General features: G+C 43.6%; 1 protein-coding gene across 1 annotated transcript; it reads left to right on the forward strand.

Annotated features, from left to right (window-relative positions):
* Positions 1–2,269: 2,269 nt before the first annotated feature.
* Positions 2,270–20,746, forward strand: kcnc4 (potassium voltage-gated channel, Shaw-related subfamily, member 4; the record flags this gene model as incomplete). The annotated part of the gene is made up of 4 exons (XM_083638706.1): positions 2,270–2,941; positions 14,713–15,649; positions 16,072–16,269; positions 20,679–20,746. The coding sequence occupies 4 exons, from the start codon at positions 2,270–2,272 to the stop codon at positions 20,744–20,746; spliced, it is 1,875 nt and encodes a 624-aa protein (XP_083494832.1).
* Positions 20,747–21,189: the final 443 nt, after the last annotated feature.

The following is a 21,189-nucleotide window of genomic DNA, read 5'->3' on the forward strand; positions in this document are numbered from 1 at the left end:
ATTTGATTTTTACAGAAATGCTTTGGCTGTATCACTGTGTTGGTCAATACCATAACTCTTGTAATTTCTCTGTTTTTTTTTCTTGACTTGTCATAATAAAAGCCAATCAGAAAATTAAAATGTTGTTTTCTTCTAATGCAGTTACATTCTGTATGATAGGTTAAAGAAGTTGCTTCCAATGATCTTGCCTTTCTTATGTGATGGACTCTTACACTCTCATTACTAGTTAGTGACCTTGTCGTCCTTGCTCCAGAGTTCACTGGCTGATTCAAACTGCGCTCACCTCAGTGCTGCTCCACTCTGAAGCTCTCCATGGTGCTGAACATGTGTTGAGGCCACTAATTAGCCATTTTTGCCCATTTAAAAATCTGGCTCTGTTTAGGTCACCCGCAGATGTGCTCTCTACACCTCATGAAAGATTCAGCCCGATCGCACGTAAAATGGCATAGCTGTGGCCGAACACAATTCTGCTCACACACTCACAGACACTTAACATTCTTATTATAGGATTATTCAAGGATTTACAACCAAGATTAGTGTAGGATTGGTGAAGTTATTCCTCAATTTATGAAAATGTATACAATTTCCAAATGTTTTAGTAACAGTGACCTCTAAAATTGCTAATGCCTTAACACTACAATGGATGATGGCTCACTCAAAACCCCTACCATGCCCTAAAACCATGCCAGACGTTTCATTAACATGTTGTGCTCTAAAAAGTCCACTAGGTGGCAATCTTAGGTTGTGCCAGCAACATCACAGTTTTTCTAAACACTGTTGGCCATAACACCTGTTGGATAGTCTGAATAATTGTTATTGCTCAAAATGAGAACGATTTGCCATGGCATATGTATCTGTTAAGAGGCTTTTACTGAAACTTAATTTGCTCGTTAGTAAATAGCAACAACCCGGGAAGACAAATAGCTTTAGTGTAGGCTATAGGCTACTTGTTTTGTTTTTGTTTGTTTTTTCATTTGGGGATCATCATTGCTATGCGTGCTGTTATGTCCTTTATTTCATGTTTTAAAATGACAACGCATTATACCGGCTATGTCTATTATCTGGCCCTAGATAATAGACATAGCCGGTATAATTCTAGGCTAAATGAGCATTATAATGTTGGCATATTGTTCTCAGTTCTGTATTTGGTTGTAGTTTTGGGAAAGGGCATATAATGCATCTCATTAGGAAATTGAATTATTTTCCAAATCTTGGGTGCGCACTGATCAGCATCACACAGACCCGCTAATATAAACCACAATGTTCAAAGAGTAATACTGTAGTAGTTCAAAAATGTAATTGTGGATTTCTAAAACACTCGCTTCTCACAACTTAATCAGCCAATCTAATTAAAGGGAGTGGTTCAATAATGCGCCACCAATCTCCACCAGCAGGCGAAGAGTTAAATATGTGTCGAGCCCATGTTGTTGAACTGAACGCACGCACGCACCATCCAACCGGGCTGTGTCTGTCGGTGAGGGAGGAGGATACTTGTGGAGGAGCAACAGATCCTCGGGTGGAAAACAACAATCCCTCATCATCTCGCATGCAAGCGGAGCTTTTTGACAGCACGATTTGATGGAATATTTCAATGCATGATGATGATTATTATTATTGCGCGACTGGATCATTCTGGCGCTTCCTCATTTTGCATGGAGGAAAAAAGTTGTTATCCGGGTTAGTTTTTTCCCCCTCACGCCTGGATTTTGACATTGCAAAAATTTGGATGCGATTTGTCAAAAAGGTGAGGAGTAGCCTAATCATTTTTCATATAGGCTACCAAGCTCAATGGTTCAGTATAGGCCTGTATAGGTAGCCTACAATAACCTGTGTAATTAGCCTATATTTTGTATTGGCAACCCGCGTTTCATGAGAGGGAACTATTACTATAAGGTCGCTCAAGTGCAACATCTGGAGACATCAATTTGAGCGGAGCCACGTGTTTTGTTTTTATTCTGCTTTACATTCAGTCAGAAGAAAACACCTTAACGGCTTGACTCCGTTTTGTTGCCCACCGCTGGATGGACCTGTCTGAGTTCTATAAGCTAACAGGTGGTTGTTATCCCTGCGCTTCTCCCTCACTCTGGCTCTGTCTGGACTATAGCCTATTTGGATAAATGAGCCGCACAGTCTACTATAATAAGGACTGGGGGTCTGAATTTAGGGCGTATTATTCTGCATTTATTTTGTGTTAGTAGTGGTCGAGTGGACAGCAGTTTATAAGAATAGCGCTAATAACTAAGAAGACGCTCTCTCTCTCTCCAGCTAAATGATTAGCTCGGTGTGTGTTTCATCTTATCGAGGGCGCAAGTCGGGCAACAAACCCCCGTCTAAAACATGTCTGAAGGAGGAGATGACCCGCGGGGAAGACTCGGAAAAAATTGTCATCAACGTGGGTGGCACGCGACACGAGACATACAAGAGCACGCTGAGGACCCTGCCGGGCACGCGCCTGGCGTGGCTGGCCGACCCGGCGGAGCCACAGGTGAGCTCGAGCTCGGAGCCGCCGGCGGACTCTGCTGCCCAGCAGCCGGCGACGGCTGCGGCGAGTACAACAACAACAAACGAGTTCTTCTTCGACAGGCACCCGGGGATCTTCGCCTATGTGTTGAACTACTACCGGACCGGTAAGCTCCACTGCCCCGCGGACGTGTGCGGTCCGCTGTTCGAGGAGGAGTTGGCGTTCTGGGGAATAGACGAGACCGACGTGGAGCCGTGCTGCTGGATGACCTACCGGCAGCACCGCGATGCCGAGGAGGCCCTCGACATCTTCGAGCCGGCGGACCCGGACGACACCACCGACGACGACAGGGAGGCACCGAGGCGGTTCGGCATCGATGACTGTCCGGACAGCAGGTCGAGGAGGAGGGGCTGCTGTGAAGTTTGGCAGCCGAAGATATGGGCCCTGTTTGAGGACCCGTATTCCTCCAGGGCTGCGAGGGTGAGTTCACTTAACTTACAACCACCACAACCATTAAAAAGCCTCCAGGTAATTTCCATTTAAGGCGCGCGCGCGCTGTCCAAATCAACAGGTGTCCCTATTATGAACCAGCCAATCAGCTTTGAGTCTGATGTTTAGCTAGCTGATGTTTAGCTGGATGTGATTGTGAACCTTTGTGCTCACTATTAGGCCTATCTTACTATTCTGTCTGATTACGTCTACATTTTAGTAACATTCAAATTATGTGGATAGCAAACATTTGATTTAAAAAAGGGGGGGAGCAGCAGCCAGACCAGAAGCTTGTAATTCCAAGCTCCTTGCTGTAGCCCAATTGACACATCTCACACTACACCAGGCAGGCAGACGTGTCAGGAACTCCATTGTTGGTGTGAAAGTGTGACCTGAAATTACACCTTATGCACTGTAAGATCTGCTCCAAAAGTTCTGCCTTTAATTAGTAGCGTAGAGTTAATTATTTTCGAGAAGTCACTTTTCATGTGTTACTTTGATTTCTGCAGTTTTTGACCATGGGAATACTATATCCCATTAGATAATTGTGCCTTTGTCATAATATAGACATTATGTGAATGAAAAACACAGCTGCCTGCAGCATTGGATCTGGCAGCCTATTAAGTTGAGTAGAAGGTGCTTTGTATGGTGAAGTGAGTGTCCCCCCCTGGACAGTGGACACTATATCTGTTCTCTGACAACTGTCCTCATCCTCACACTACCCAGCAAACATCGTCTTGACCGCGATGTCACCAGACGATAGAATTGTGGTTTGGCATCTACCATCTAAGTCTGACCTTCTCTCCACGTTCCTCCAAAGTAACGTTTAGACTGTCACTTCAAAACAAAAAATATTGATCTCATATTGCTTTGAAAACACCACATGTAGGTGTCTTTTGTGTTTTTGTTGAATAAAATGACATTTGATTGACAATTTACCTGTTGTGTGATCAGATAGTCATGCACTCCACCTGCAATGACGACTTTTATTGAACGCCCTTTTCTTTTTTTAATATGAAAACACGTTTATGTCATATAAGTGCAAGTGTCTCTTGCTATGGGCTTGTATTTATCACAAACTTCCTGAATCCTGATATTGTCCCATTTCTCTTGCCGTAACTAAACGCAGTGTTGTGGGTTTTGGATGCTGTCTGCTAAAGTCGCGTTGGTTACATTATCGTAAATTATATAAATATACCTGTCTCATCGCTGGTTGAAATCATGAAACAGAATTAGCGAGGCAGCTAGCCTATCAATGCAACTTCCAGTAGAGACCATCATGTCAAAATGCAAAGTGCTCAATGTTAAGTATCTCTATATATGACCAAATCCGTAGTACCGTATTTGTAACTGATTCCGTGGCCTAATGGATAAGACACAGGACTGTGAAGCGGGCGTCCCAGGATCGAATCCCCCATGAGGTGCTATCTCTTTTCTTTCGATGTAGCAAAAATCGTTGAATCTGGACACGTTGTGGGGAAGTAGAGGAATTACGTCGCTAAGATTTCCATTCCGATATTATAATTAGACCCTGACTAGATGTAGTGGTTTGACGTGCAGCAGACGGTCGTTATACGTGAAAATGTTTGCTGGGTAGTGTTACTGCTTCTACACATACATTGGGAGTTGATCTTGAAAATTATCCAAAATCACTTTAACTAGGACTTTAGAAGCTACACTTCAACTGGAAAATCGTACAAACACCAGTGTTACCCGGCTGAGGGAAGTAACAAAGAGGGAGTCACACGATGCTAAAGTAAAACAAAACAATAATTGATGAACTAAAAGGGAAAACATAGACAACACAAGCTACATTAAACAAAAAGAACAGAACAAAAGGGGCATCGGAGAGGAGGGAGAGACTACTGACTGACTGGATCGTCATCACTGGTGGTGACTGTCACTGAAACAATGGCTGTTTGGAGTGATTTTCAATAGAATACATGCTGAAGAATATTTGAGGTGTGTATAATATCTGTAAATACTGGAGTATGTGACTATACCCAAACAATGTAGGTGGTGGTCATATACGTTGTTAATTATATTTGAAAGAAAAAGTTCCTGTTTGACACACAGTGTGTGTTTGTTTTATAAATAAGTGTAGCTGTGATGCAAATTAAAATCAATTAACACGGCTTCCTCCGAGGGGGATATCAGAGAGACAGCTGTAGCGGTTGAAAGTATTTTGTAGCCAGTAGCTGTGTAACAGAAGCGGCGGAGGTGAATGTGAAAGCAGGTGCCAAGTCACAGTGACATAGCGCTAGCTGTCAGGAAAGTGGCAGTGCGACGTTGTTGCACTGTTATCAAGAGCTTTCAGGAGTCAGAAACAATAACACGTCTGTGGCAAACACAAGTGCAGATGTGAGGCGTTCTGAAAGTGAACGATAAGAAAGTGAAAAGCAGGGATCCATTATGAAGCCGCTGTAATGTCTTTCCTCTGCGTCTGATTCATGCATGTTGGCTCTGTGCAGAGTGCATTTCCAGGGACTCACGTTACCGTTATGGCCGCTTGACTTTCAGAGAGCCTCTGAGCCCATCCCAGGTAATGTGATTTTTAAAAGCCCGGAGGAGTCCATCATCTGTCCATCATCATCTACACGCCACATCCTCCTGAAGATGAACCAAGGCTAGTAGAGAAGCACATGAAGTATATCATAACCACAGTACATATAATAGGAAGCTAAACAGCTATAGCCTATATGAGAGATTATAAAACGGCTCTCTCAAATCAAGCAATCTGATTGGCTCTCACAGCTGTGGTATATTTAACATATACACCAGATCGGCAATACGTCATTTTGTAGGCGGCTGCTGTCGGCACATGTTCCCACCTCCTTTTAGGGGGGAAACACCAGCCTCTGTCCGTTGACCTCAATGTAAAATAGCACTACCCCCAAAAAATGATAGAAAAATAACAGAATCAATCTCGTTTATTAATGACGTGACAATATCTTACAACTATCTAACCCTAACCCTAACCCACACAATGCGCAAGATACATCGGAAATATGACTTTGACCCATCTAAAATCATGTAACTCATGTCACATATTTACGTTACAGCCCCGTTATACCACACCTAAGGGTGTGGTATAATAACCATATACCACGACCTGTCGTGATCTATTGCTCAAGGATACAATAGCCGTAACCTAGGTACTAGTAAGAGTCTGGTTACTGTACAACGTTAATCAAAAATACAGTGTTCACACGTAAGAAAAATATACCGCTAAAATAAGTACCTAACAATTAGTTAAGATCTGTATAGAGAATCTAGAGATGTCCCTGATACCGATTAGGGGTGTCAAAAATAATCGATTTTAAGATGCATCGCGATGCGGACGTGCACGATTCTGCATCGATTCACAAATGCCAAAAATCGATTATTAAAAAAATAAATAATAATAAAATAATAATAATCAAATAAAATATAATGGAAGTACATGCAGTTGTTTATTTTAATTATGGATCATAATACAATGCAATTCCAAATGCACTTTTATTTTAAAAGTAGCCACACAGTGAGATTTTTTTTTTTGAGAAAATATAAATCATGTATTGGGGAAAAAAAGTGATGCATCGATTTAAGATGCATCGAGATGCATCGATTTAAGATGCATCGAGATGCATCGATAATCGTAATCGAATCGAATCGTAGCCCTCTGAATCGTAATCGAATCGTGAGGCCAGTGAAGATTCACAGCCCTAATATCGATACTAGGCAATAGGCATTGTTTTTGAGCTTTGTAGCATGTGATGATCACAGACCAGTTAACACTCAGCAGCTCAGACCAGATAACTTTCTCCAGTCTTCCCTCATGCACGCTTTCATTAATTATAAGCTCTTGCTGTAATGAATCACTGCTGTGGTTAATGGCCTGCAACTTGTTCTTAGTGGCGTAATTAACTCCACCTCCCGACCTCGGAGGAAAAGTCCCAAGCAGAGCAAGAAATCATCTGATGTAGGTATCAGAAGAAGAGGTTTGGTCATTTCAGAAGATCACCTGTGGCATCAGGGAATAGTATCACATAGTGTAGCCAGTTGTTAAATCCCACTGGTTAAAACTTTTACAACAAATACATTGTGGAGAAATTGTCTAATCAAGACTTTTATGTGTGTTTGGGAATAAGGACTGAATTAACATTGAGTAACAATGATTTAAAGTTAAAAGAAAAAACTGTCTACTGGCTTTGCTCATTGCTGCATTGATACATTTGATTTCATTCATTGATACAATTTATTCACACACTTGTTGTGTCTCAGTGTGAAACCCAGATGAGTGAGTGAGCAGGATTTTGTTCAGCCACCGCTATGCCATTCTACGTGCGATCGGGCTGAAACTTTCAGGAAGTGTATAAAGAGCACCCCTGCGCCTGCAGGTTATACCTGATGGAGCCGATTTTTTTAATTAGGTAATTGCCCTAATTACCTAATGATGTGATGTCACTCGAGCAATGATGCCATCAGTGATGATGTCATCAATGCTGGCTGAGCAGACTGGGTGGGTCTAACTCCCGGGGGAAGGGGGGGGGATGTTTGACTGGAGTTGACTGGGTGGGTTATAACTCCTGCAGGGGGGGGGCGGGGTGTTTCCAACTCCCACGGGTCCACTAGTAATAAGAATGCCAAGTGTATGTCTGTGTGTGAGTGTGTGTGAGCAGAAATTGTGTTCGGCCACAGTTATGCTATTTCACGTGCGATTGCGCCAAATCTTTCCTAACAGAGCCGGATTATTGAATGAGGTAATTAGGGCTGACTAAATTGGCAAAAATGACTAATTAGTACTAGTGGCCAAAATGCCTCAACACAGATTCAGCACCATGGAGAGCTCCAGAGTGGAGCAGCACACACACACAGGTGAGCGCAGTTTGAATCAGCCAAGTAAACCCTGCCTTGGCCCAAGATACACGCTTTCACCAAGTCTGATGAAAAATAGGAGCTGTATACGTCTTTCCTGTAATCCTGCTGACAAGAGAACAAACGGTAAAACATCACCTCCTTCACAGAGGTAATAATAGAAGGGAATGTTTGAGTAGAAGAAGCCGTCCCTGAGGCAGCACAGGGCCGCCACCTCTCTCTGCTGCTCTGTGAATGGAATCCAGTCACACATCATCAAAGCAACACATCCTCATTAGTGAGGCTTTTATCACATTGAATTCTCGGTAAAAAAGGTGAATTTAAATCCTGTGTGATTATGTTTGTTCTTTATTCTGCTTCGGTCGAAGCTGTTTGCTGGAAAATAAATTGGCTCTCTTGCTGCAACATCCGTGGATGATGTGGTAGCGTAAGGAAGAATTACGTCTCTGTGCAGACAGTTCTGACAGCGAGATGTGAAGTTACCCAGCAGAAGCCACCTCACCTCACACAAACCCAAGGCACTGTTAGTCTCTGCTTTGAATCGGCATCATCCGATTTATAGATACCATGGGGGGTTTTTCTGTGTATCCAAATCAAAAATCAATAAATCAACCTTATGTGACAATATAATCTTCGTTCCACACTAAACAAATAGCACTTATCTGGCTTGTTGGTCTTTGAGCTGCAGCTGACTGGTTTTCTTCAGTCTGATTTCCTCTTTTTAAAACATTCTGATCTGGAGTATTTGGAGGACAAATTGGCCGACAGCATTGAGCCGACAACTCAGCACTATTCACAAGTGGGAGACCTGCTTGGTGAAGCAAATTGAATAATGTTATATAATGTTATTTGTACAAGTTATATTTAGATTGACATGGATTTTTATCAGAAAAACTTCAGGATTGTGGGAGCTTTAAATAGGAGCTCCATTCTCATACATACATACATATATATATATATATATATATATATATATATATATATATATATATATATATATATATATATATATATAAATACATCGATGTTCAATTGCAACCAGTATAATCCACAGGTCTTATAACTGATTCTTGCTTGTCTAATAGTAATGGCCTTGCAGACCAACACAGAAATGCTCTGGCAGTCATTCCACCACTGACAGTGTTTAAAGTTTCCGATACTTAAGTGTAAACATAATATTGTGGGGTAGCCCCTGGTGTTACGCCAAATATACACACGTTTAAATGCTGCTAGGTTGACTGGCAAAGGCAAAGACTTTTACAGGCATGGCGGCTCCTGAAGTTCCACACACTGATGGCTAAATACAAACAGCCAGATAGTTAGTCAAACATAAACAAATACACCGCTGGTCCGCCTAGTACCGCCACACACCCAAAGATAGACTGAGAATAAGAAAACTGACAGACAATAACTGCCTACAGACACACACGCATGCACGCACAAACACACACACAGTGTCATGTTATTGTTCGACTTTAGCGCTGATCCTTTTATGAGCAGAGCAAGGTGTCCTCATGTGTGCACAGACCTCCAGCACCTCCGCTGCACATGGTGCCCCAGGGCAAGACCAGGGTGTTCAGAAATACAGGTCTGTTTAGTTCCCAGATAAACCGTTTGGTATTTGAATAAACCAAACGCTGTCGGGGGGCATGTTGGGTTCACCACGTTGAAACCAAGAGACATGCGAGTTATCAGATGAGTTATCTATTCATCCACCAAAATGAAACAAACACCATTTGGAATCATGTTGCTTGTACGTACATATCATCACAAATATCTAAAACCACGCATTTAGGTGTGATCAGGATGTTAACATCTCACCCAAGGTGCACAGACCTGGGATACATGGCTGCTAGAGCTGCAAGCAATGATTATTTTAATTATCAATGGATCTATCAATTATTTTATTGATTAATTGATTACATCTGGGCCCTTCTTGATCTAACTTCGTTCTCTCTCTCTTTCTTAAAAAAAAAAAAAAAAAAAACTAACCTAAACTTGTACCACTGTTCCTTCAGAAGTTGTAGTTGTCATAGACTGTACTCCATAGTTGATTGCTCTATTGCTGACAAAAATGTGTTATTGTAAGTCGCTTTGGATAAAAGCGTCTGCCAAATGACGTAATGTAATGTACGTAATGTAATGTAATCATTTGGTCTGTGAAATTTAAAAAAATAATGACAAATGGCCATTGAAAGCTCAGTATTAATGCCTGCCAAATCATCTAAAAATCTAATAATCCATTAATATGAAATATGGTTTTATGCAGGAGACTTCTTGATAGTAGTAGTAGCTGCTTTTGTTCACAAGCAATGGAAGACAGAAACAGGGCAACACAAATCACATGAGTTCTTTACAGTAGATGCAGCACAACCATCCTCGTCTATAGACGGTTTTCACGGAATGGTCAGTCCTGCACTTGAATGTTTTTTTTCTATTATGCCCATAGCAAACACTGCAACAGGAAGTGAGTGGGGGTTCAATTTAGAATGTTTTTGTTGTCAAGTTAAAACCGTCTATACTAAGCAGACAGGGATGACACAACTCCGTGATGATCACTCCTCAGTTTGTTAACTCTAACACATGTCTGGATGACATTGGGATGTCAACAGCAACACCCTAGTACATTCTAAGCTTAGATGGTGGTGGTGCAGATGATGGACAAGGTGGTTGAATCAATGTGAGATTTCTGTAGGGACAAACAAGGTGAAAGGATCTTTCACCTTGGGGCGGCTTTAGCTCAGGAGGTAGAGCGGGTCGGCCAATGACGCAAGGGTTGGCGGTTCGATCCCCGCTCCCTCCCAGCTGCTGTCGTTGTGTCCTTGGGCAAGACACTTAACCCTCCTTGCTCCCGATGGTGTGTAGGCACCCTGCGTGGCAGCCTGCCGCCATCGGTGTATGAATGGGTGAATGTAGACTACCTACTGATTGTAAAGCGCTTTGGATAAAAGCGATATATAAATGCAGGCCATTTACCATTTACCATCTTCCTGCCAATAATTCCTCACCATGACAGAAACGATGAGTTTCCCGTCACCTTTGTCAGATGGCATTTCCCAATCAGATTGGCTTTCTCCATCCACAAAGGTCACGGGCAAGAGAAGGACCGAGGTGGCATTTACCTAGCCTGGGTAAACCCAGCCCCCAGTGACCTGCTCTCAGGCTCACCCTGCTTACAGTCACAAGGTGACTGTGAACTGAGAGAGCAGGTCACGTGGGGGCTGGGTTTACCTAGGCTAGCATCTACCTACCTCAGCCAGTGTTTGCTCATGGAGATGCTCTACACAGCCTTCTCCAGGGGAAAGCCAGCCAGCAGCATGAAAGTACTTATTGAAGGTGATGAGGAGGGAATAACAGACAACACTGTCTAGCCTATAAGGAGCTGCTGTAATCCTGTACACATACAAACATTTCCATAACATGTTGCGCCCATGGCGCATCGTCTACAGAGTCTCCTGCGCTCAATTCCTAGTCATTACTATGACAAAATATTACATTGATACATTTTCAGGGTTCTGTGGTTTTGCTATTATGAACAATTTCATGCCACATTGAATTGCATAATTATTAGTAAGATGTGATTATGCATGCAACGCCAACAAAGCGTCTTTTTTTCTAATCGCATAACTGAACAACGGCACATGGCTGTGATGGCATTGGGTCTATTCAGTCTAGTATTGAGCGTCTGTTCTCTGGAGACATTTTGTCTTCTATGGCTTATTGACCTTAAGCAACAGTAAGAGATTACATTGTGCAAAAGCAGCCCAAAAGACTAATTTAATACGAACCGTTATGTTACTGCTCGTCTCGTTTATCTGATGGCTGTTACATCAACTCTACTCAGCAGCTTCTTTCTGTTACTGCTCGTCTCATTTACCTGATGGCTGTTACATCCTCTGCATTTGACCCATCCTCTACTAGGAACCTTCCTAGAACTAGGAGCAGTGGGCAGCCGCAGTGCAGCGCCCGGGGACCAACTCCAGTTCTTTTTGCCATTGCCTTGCTCAGGGGCACTGACAGGAGTCTTAACCCTAACATACATGTATTTGATGGTGGGAGGAAACCAGACCACCCTGAGAAAACCCACGCGAACACGGGGAGAACATGCAAACTCCACACAGATAGGACCGGGGTTCGAACCCGGGGCCTTCTTGCTGTGAGGCAACAGTGCTAACCACTGAGCCACCGTGAACAAATCCACCAGCAGTTCAACTTGTACCACAAGCTCCTTCTTTAACAGCTCTTAATACTTCTAGGCACTTGTTGTGATCCAGCGATCAGGCCGTGTGGTGACAAAAGAGCATCTTATTATTCAGACTTATGCAACCGGTCAAGAGCCCACAGCACAGCGGGCTCTACGAATCCACACAGAGCGCGCTGAAAAGCTGGGCCGCCATTTTTAATTGGTTGACTTTGGAAATGTTGGCGATGACGAGCTGTAACAGCTCGAGCTGAACTCACTGTCTTTGTCTGCCACTGATAGACAGATGTCTTCTTCAGCACATTAATTATCTGCCACTGCTGCTGGCTGCATAACTGCCTCTTTTGTATGAATAGCTCTCCAGTAGGAAACGATGAGAGAGAGAGCGACACAATGAAACGATATTTTGTATCTGTGCATGACATGTGTGTTAGAGAGATACTCTTCTCATATACAGTGGAAACAGTGATTTCAAACCGTTTTCATATCGAGGCCCCCCTCATTTAGTACACATACACAATTTCTTGAGATTTTGTCTCTCGATCCCAAATCTGAGAATATTCTTTGTTGGTACTTGGTAGATATGATTTCCCCCCTCCCCCAGAATTCTGTCACGATCTGTATTGCAGCTAGAGACTAGAGAAACTAGGACCAAAATAGTAGTTTCTTCTACATTCTCTAAGTATAACCATTGATTATAACTTGTAAGTAATGGTGAAACTTAACACTCCATCAACCCCTGAAGGACCCCTGGTGGTCACCGGAGTTGGGGAGCCATTCTCTGCCCAAGAAAACCTTACATCAGGATGAGAAACCAGGCCAGGCAGCAAGAATACAAATGTGTCTCAGAAACTGGCAGCTTAACCACTAGCCTACATGCTAGCCCTACTTACCACTGACGAAAAATGTATGTATGCACTGGTAGACATTATTATACATTCTCTCATTGGGCTAACTTCTATGTCTCTCAGGATCAGATAAATGAAGTCCTTTGGTATTTGCACATGTGAATTAATTAAATGGAAAGAGAGGTTATTGATGGGCTGTTGCATTTCCTGCTGTGCTAGTGAAAGATAAGATCTTGATCCTGTTGATGCGTATAGGAAAAACATCGTAAAATGCCTTTCTTTCACTGTACATGGTTACAATCCACAGCTTCAGGCACTGAAACCTGCTCAATTAGTTACTCATCCACCCATGTGCTAAAGTATAATCTCAACTTTAATACCATTTGGCTTGTGGCGATTTGCCTCCTACCTTTGCTCCATTACTAAATCACACACTGCAACTGTTCATAATAACGGTGCAATATTATATTCACAGTGACTAGCCTTGGTAATGTTCTGTGTCTATGCAACAGGGTGAGTGAGCTCTGTGCTCCTCCTGGGGGGCAGGCTTCTAGGCCTTCCCTCTTGTCCTGTGGCTGGGTGCTGCTCCTGGGGGACGGCACGGTGGAGGGGTGGAGCTCCCTGGAGGCCTGGAGGGCCCCCAGTGGAGCTAAAGAGGGCTGTTATGGTTGAATGTTGTGATATAGCTATTTAAATAGACAGATATAAGATACTGTACTATTATACCAATATGTGTGCACAGTATCTCAAGAGTTTTTGTTGTTTTGAAAATACAAACAGAGCCCGTCCCTAGTTCCACTCATCTAGTACTGTATTATTGTCCCGTTCTTATTTGATCGTCTTAACAAGATTATGTTTGTCCCACAATGAGTGAATGTCCCAACTAATAAAGCATCACATCCCATGGTTTATTTGTTTTTCTAAGCATAGAAGAACCAAACACTATAGAGCTGATTGATCTGTGGGAGGCCTGGCTGACAGAAGAACATGGTTGATAAGTGCCTGCATGGCACATGGTACATATTTATCCAGCTGGGAGATGAGTCAGGCCTGGAGCGCCATTACAATTTGTCCAGGATCTGGTCAACAATGAAGACAGATCAGCTATTAGTCGGCACACAAACAGAGACGTGGCCATTGTGCTGGATCAGGTGGATTCCCTGCCACATCTTTTTCAGACACCTGCCAGGGATTGTTCAAGTGATTTAACTCACTCACAGTATTGATTGGATATGGATTTGTACCTCCTCCGCGCCGGAGGTGCTGTCTTCGGGGTGACCGTCCGTCCGCCCGTCTCGTCTGTCCGTCCGTCCATCCGTCCCATTCTTGTCAACCTGATATCTCAGGAATGAACTTAATGGATTTGCATTTTCTCTCAGCATGATTCCATCTGTGTGAATAGCAGTAATTGATTTAAAATGGTTGTTTTTCTCCCTCTGAAGAGAGAGAGAGTCATCCTGGCTTACTTCTGGACAAATTGGTTTCTTCAAATGAAAACCGTAGCTTCAGTTAATAATCGTGAAGCAAGAACAGCAGGATCCAATCATATGATTCTTGATTCCCTGACAGGTAATACATGTAAGGAGACACAATGAAACAAAGCACATTATATTGTTATCCATTTGGACTGGATTGTGCCAAAAAATACACTAAAACCAAATGATCATAAAAAATATATTATGAATTGTGCGCACAAATCACAAATCCTGATTATTTGTCTCAGTTTCAGGAAACCAAATTGTTTTATTGCACTTTGACACCTGACATAGTATTTTCACGCAACGGTTACTTGTGCAGCTCTAGTATCTATCTACTGTTTGCCCTTCTGAATGAGCTGTTTTGTCTGTCTCCTCCAGGGAGTAGCATTCGCCTCTCTCTTTTTCATCCTGGTGTCCATCACCACCTTCTGCCTGGAGACCCATGAAGCCTTCAACGACGTGCAGAACCGGACAGAGGTGGTGGTGGAGGGCAACATCACGAGGCACGTGCAGAAGTGGGAAATCGTGACCAAGCCTATCCTCACCGTGGTGGAGGGCGTCTGCGTGGTCTGGTTCACCTTTGAATTCCTGGTGCGTATCGTCTGCTGCCCAGGCAAGGTGGTCTTCATCAAGAACATGCTCAACATCATTGACTTTGTGGCCATTCTGCCCTTCTACCTGGAAATGGGCCTGAGCGGTCTGTCGTCCAAAGCCGCCAGTGACGTGCTGGGCTTCCTCCGTGTGGTGCGCTTCGTTCGGATCCTGCGGATCTTCAAGCTGACGCGTCACTTTGTGGGCCTGCGGGTGCTGGGCCACACGCTGAGGGCCAGCGTCAACGAGTTCCTCCTGCTCATCATCTTCTTGGCCCTGGGTGTGCTCATCTTCGCCACCATGATATACTACGCCGAGCGCATCGGAGCCAACCCCGACGACCCCACGGGTTCCAACCACACGCACTTCAAGAACATCCCCATCAGCTTCTGGTGGGCAGTGGTCACCATGACCACACTGGGCTACGGGGACATGTACCCGCAGACGTGGCTGGGCATGATGGTGGGGGCGCTGTGCGCGCTGGCCGGGGTGCTGACCATCGCCATGCCCGTGCCCGTCATCGTCAATAACTTTGGGATGTACTACTCCCTGGCCATGGCCAAACAGAAGCTGCCGAAGAAGAAGAAGAAGCACAACCCGAACCCGGACGCCACGACCGACACGGCCTCGTTCGGGAAGTCGGACACGAACTCTCAGAGAGACAGCACTCAGAGCGACACGTGCCCCCTGGCTGCAGAGGAGAGTATCGTCAGGAACCGCTCAGGTCAGACCACCCATCCAGTATTAAACTAATGTTTCTGATTGGATTTTTTTTTCCACATTTCATGTGCAAAGATGTGGATTGATTTTCTTGTTTAACTCATTCATTTAACCAGTGGATTCATCTTTAAAACCGAAATGACAAATATTTTTAGTGTTGCTAATGGGGGGAAAAAGTATTCCTCATCTTATAGTTCCTGAGGCTTTTCAGCGTCTGCCTGATGGATGAACCTCGCTGAGTCATAAAGACAGTAACACACCAGGATCCAATTACTCCTTATAAGATCTCAGTCCAATTGGATTTGATCACAGGAAAATACTGTTTTCGTGCAATATGGCCTGTGCCTGTGTCTGGGCCCTCGGGGGAGTCTCAGTAAAAGCTTTGGCCTTTATGTTCCTGTGTGTTTTTCTCCTCCTGGCTGGCAGACTCCAAGCAGAACGGGGACGCAAACGTGGCCCTTTCAGAGGAGGGGGGCTGCAGCCTGACCCAGCCACTGTCCCCCAGCGAGAAGTGGTCCCTGCGCTGCTCCCGAGCTCGAGACAAAACCAAGACGGAGGCCACCTGCTTCCTGCTAACCCCCGGGGACTTCTCCCATCCTGGAGAGCCCACCGTCCTCCACACTGGTGGGTTACACACAGGTCAATGCACAATGCACATGAATAGAGGCCCACATTTTTACTGTGCAGGTTTGGAAAATTCAAGTAAAAAAAATGTGTGCTTCTTGAGTGTTTCATATTACTGCGCTCAGGGATGGCGGAACCGCCCGGGCCACACGGGCCCGGGCCCGGGTACATTTCAGTTCCCCCGTCTTGAAAATTGAAATTTCAAGTGGCTGATAGTGTTTTCTTGTCAAGCAACTCTTAGAGACTGCTCATACCAATTTGCATGCTTGTGTCACTAACTAAACAATCATATTGCTTAACTGCTCCATTTAGATGGTGGCAATCTTGGAAAATGGCCGCCGTCTTGGAAATTTCAAGTGGCTGTGGGCGGTTTCTTGTAAAATTACCCTTTGAGATGGCTCATGGCAATTTTCATGCTTGTATCACCAACTAAATGATTACTTAGGCCTAACTGCTCCACTAAGGTGGTGGCCATCTTGAAAAATGCCCGCAATCTTGAAATTTCAATTGGCTCGGGCAATTTTCTTGTCAAGTGACCCATGGAGACTGCTCATGCCAATTTTCACGCTTGTATCGTCAACTGAAAGATTCGGATGAAAATAAGCACTTAGCCGCTCCACTATAATTGCGAGTGATGGTGTTACAGTAGGCTACATGGTGGAAGTGCACGCGGTCACAATCTGTCCCTCTGGTAGCGAGGACATTTTTTGTGTGGCCCTCTCTCTATCATCAAAGTTGCCCATCCCTGGGATATAGGGTATTCAACAAACATGGCGTCAACTCTGCAAGCTCTATAATGATAAAAGAAAAGGTTCCATGGGCAGTTGCAGTGCAGAAGATAGCTGCAGGAAGAGGAACGTTATTGATGCATGCCACTGTACGCGTCTATAGATTGAACACACCGGGGACATAAGACACACTGTACCAAGTGTGCTGCTAAAAACAAACTTCAAAGCACACCCACTTCCAGTCCTGAACGTAGCTTTCTTGGAACGCCCAACTGACTACGAGTCATTCTTCATCCTGCAGATCAAAGGGAAAATCAATTGAAGCGCTTTGTAGTACTAATTGCATCATCTATCTGTCTGTGTGCTCTCAGGGACTTACCCTTTGTTGAATAATGTAGTGTCTAGAGTATGCTCCCAGGTTAGTGTACTAAACTATGTATTGTGTCTAAATATGTATATGAAATAAGAAAAAGCACTATTCGTCACTAGTACATTAGCGTTTGACATGTTGATAGGAAGTTGTTGTATATATAGAGTATTACTTCGCAAATCAATCGTTTTGTGAGATCTTACCAGATGCTCTGACAGAACTATGAATCACATTCTGTGTCAGAGATGACTCATTTAAGCTACGCTACAAAAATCTTAAGTGTGAGACCGATATTCCTGAAATTCAGACTATAGACCCTTTTCACGGCAACTGTTTTGAGGTGGTAACGCAGTTGTAACCAGTACCATTAATGCTGGTTCCATTCCATTTAGGTGTCCCAGTGCCAGGGCCCTAATGAATGGTTATTGGTTCCCGCCTGCTTTACCACCTCAAAACAGTTGCTGTGGTAGATGGGGAAACAGGCAACGTGGGCGCAGTGAATGAGCAGGTGACGCTTCTCCTAATTCGTTTCATCAGCATCATCTGCTGTCAGCCTGCCCATCTCTGTCTGCCTCAACGTCACATCAGAGCTTTCACCAAACGACCCCGAAGCTCCTCGTGAGAAGAGCCTCTATATTTGGCAGTCATGGATTCACATCCTGGGCAAACATCCCAGCCCTTAAACATCCTGACTCTCATCTAACAAAAGGCCCGAAGAGAATGAACGTGATTACCTACCAAAAGAAAAAAGCACTTTTCCAAGATGCTTTTTCTAGCAAAGCTCAAATGAGTACATCACTGTGAAGGAAAACACAACAGATACAGTACATGGGGCACTTAGCTTGTCCCCAATGACTGAATGAGTGAGTATCCACCCCCTTTTTTTCCGACAACCCATTAAAAGGAAATTATATTTCAACGTGTTGCCGGAAAGCCTCGTGAAGTCCCTGAAGGTGTCGAGTGTTGTAGATCGGTGTAGCTTAATTGGCACGTTGCCATGTGCTGATAACAGTCGCACAGCCTCTCAGTGAAGTCTTCCAGAGAGGTGATGAGAACACGTTGTGATGTGTGTGTAGTAAGGCTGGGAGCCGAGGAGGACACAGATCATTCAGTCCGAAAGGTCTGAAATAAAAATGTGAATACACCACGGATGGTTGGGACACACATGTAACATGTTCCTGAGCCTGTCTTGTTGTGGTTACTCCTAATTAGGGATGCACCGATATGAAAATTTTGGCCGATGCCGATAACCGATATTAAGATTGCTGTTATGGCCGATAACCGATATTTACCGATGTCGATATGATCTGTATAAAAACACATTTCTATGATAATAAAAAAAAATGTACATACTGAAAAACACATGTAAACACTAAATTTGAAAAAGTAATGCATTTCTTTATTTCAAAAACATTTGTAAAAGCCCATAAATCATAGATTTACTGCATTATTTCATCTCAATGTGAAGAATTTGGCTGATACCGATAACCGATATTAACATTGCAACATCGGACCGATACCGATATGTTAAAAAATGACTAACATCGGCCGATACTAGGGGTGTCACGATACACTCAGTTCACGATACGATACGTATCACGATACTGGGTTCACGATAACGATACGATACGATACGATTTTAACAATATTTTTTTAAACTTGAATAATGACAATATATGACTGGAAAAGTACTATTTTATTTGAAATGCACAAATACAAAACATGCTGTTGTGGGAAATTGTTATTACAATAACAACTAGAAAAAACATGAGATTGGAGATAAGGCTTATCTTGAAATAGAATGAGTTACACCGTCACTTAGATTTACTTTGAACTAAAAGGTTTCTCAGCAGTATAAATTCTCATTATGCATCTTCAGTTTTTCTTCAAACTCAAACAACAAGACTTTTCTTAATCTATTTTTTATGCATCTTCAGTTTTTCCTGTCAAGTAAACAGTTTTGCCAGAAACTCAATTGAATGGTTTCTCTCCTGTATAACTTCTCATGTGTCTCTTCAGAGACTTGTTCAACTGAACTACTTTCCACACATTGAACTTCAACAAACAAAGACGTTTCTTAGTCTATTTTTTGAAAAAAAAAAAAAAAAAAAAAAAAAAAAAAAAAATTTTTTTGCGATATGAGATTTCATCTCAACGATACATATCGTGACGTTTTACTATCGCGAAATTTCGTGGGACGATATATTGTGACACCCCTAGCCGATACCGATATGATTGCCGATATATCGTGCATCCCTACTCCTAATAATATAATAATATGGTAATGTGGTCAGCTTATGGACGTGCCAAGCTAAGCCCTCCTCCTCCTCTGATCGCAGAGGCAAAAACACTGGGAAGCTGAGCAAAGCCAGACTGCCTCAAAACTAATCTTTGAGCGCAAGAGGAGGGGCCTAATTCAATCGTGATCTCTGTGTCTGCTGAGTATGTGGGTAATGAGATCCCAGTCTATTACAGGGGAATATCACACAACACACAACACGTTTTATTGCAGATTACCTGCAGGAAGGCTGAGGTGGATCTGCATTTGTTTCCTAACAATATTAACACTTTTAATCATATCAGAATTCAGTGCGAAATCAGAAATCGTTGCTTGGGTTGTAATACGGAGGAGAAGGCGTGCCCGTGGTAATTAGAGCCATTTTGAATTGGTCAGTTGGAAATGGATGATGATGATGGCGTGTGTGTGCTGTTCAGCGTTATGCCCGTAGGGGATGGTGCTGTTAATTCCCAGGAAGTGGGATATGGATAATATGTCGGGAGAGCAATATGGCAGGAAGCGGGGAGAGGGAAAGATGGATGCAGCGGGTCTGAAAACGCTTAGATGTTATCAGTGGCAGGAAACGGTTGCCTGCCCCCTCTGGTAAGAGCAAAAGAGCCTACTGGTGGACTTAGTTGTGACGAGGAGTTTGTAAAGCATGTTGCCTCATGATGGGACAACAACCGCATGCTCGTTTCCTCGCGATGAGTGGTGCATAATGGTGTGGCAAACCATAAGAGCATGCAGTGGGCTGATACACAGAGAAGATCTTACGAGTTGAGGATGGACCTCCGTCGTCCCAAGTGACTCGTCCAGATGAATTGCCACTAATAGGTTTCCATTAACAGCACGGTTGGTCGAGGCTAAAGGCTCCTGCTGGCCTCTGCAGGGTTCTTCCAATACGCGGGCGGGCCCTTTTGACTCCAGCTCCGTTTTCCCCCCCAACTCCTTAATGGGCCAGATCAGAAGACCTGCTGTTGTCTGATGTGGTTTTGACTGATGGTGTTTTTCCACCCTCTGTGTTTCCCAACAGAGAGCTGTAAAGACATCCTGGCCTCCACGGTAAACTACGCTCAGCCGGAGGTCACCACTCTAACCTGACGCTTGATTGGCTGCGAAAAGGAGAAAGGGCAAAAAAAAAACTCACGGTGAAACGAGGACACTTGTCGGGTTGAGCTTCGGCTCTGTTCGACTCTCTTTCCGCAGCGAACAAACTGCAGACCGGATTTGTTTCATTCAGGACAACGAATACTTTTTTCCGTCTCATTACACATATCCAACACCCCGTGGTAGAAAATCATAGTACACATATTGTATGTGCACTCAATTATATGTTACGACACATTTTGCATGTATTGCATGATCCAGCATTGTGTATGATGTACTTTGAAAATGACTAACATTAATATGCTTTATCATTTAGCAGACATAGCTTAGCTTGTCTGGCCGTGAAGCGACTCCGTTTTAATCACCCGGCAATATTTCTTGACTATGGAGATATTGCTACCATGCATTTGTGAGTATTCGGTTTTTTTAACGTGTGA

The sequence above is a fragment of the Poromitra crassiceps genome (genome assembly GCF_964638095.1).
Source record: "Poromitra crassiceps genome assembly, chromosome: 6".
Lineage (NCBI taxonomy): Eukaryota > Metazoa > Chordata > Actinopteri > Beryciformes > Melamphaidae > Poromitra > Poromitra crassiceps.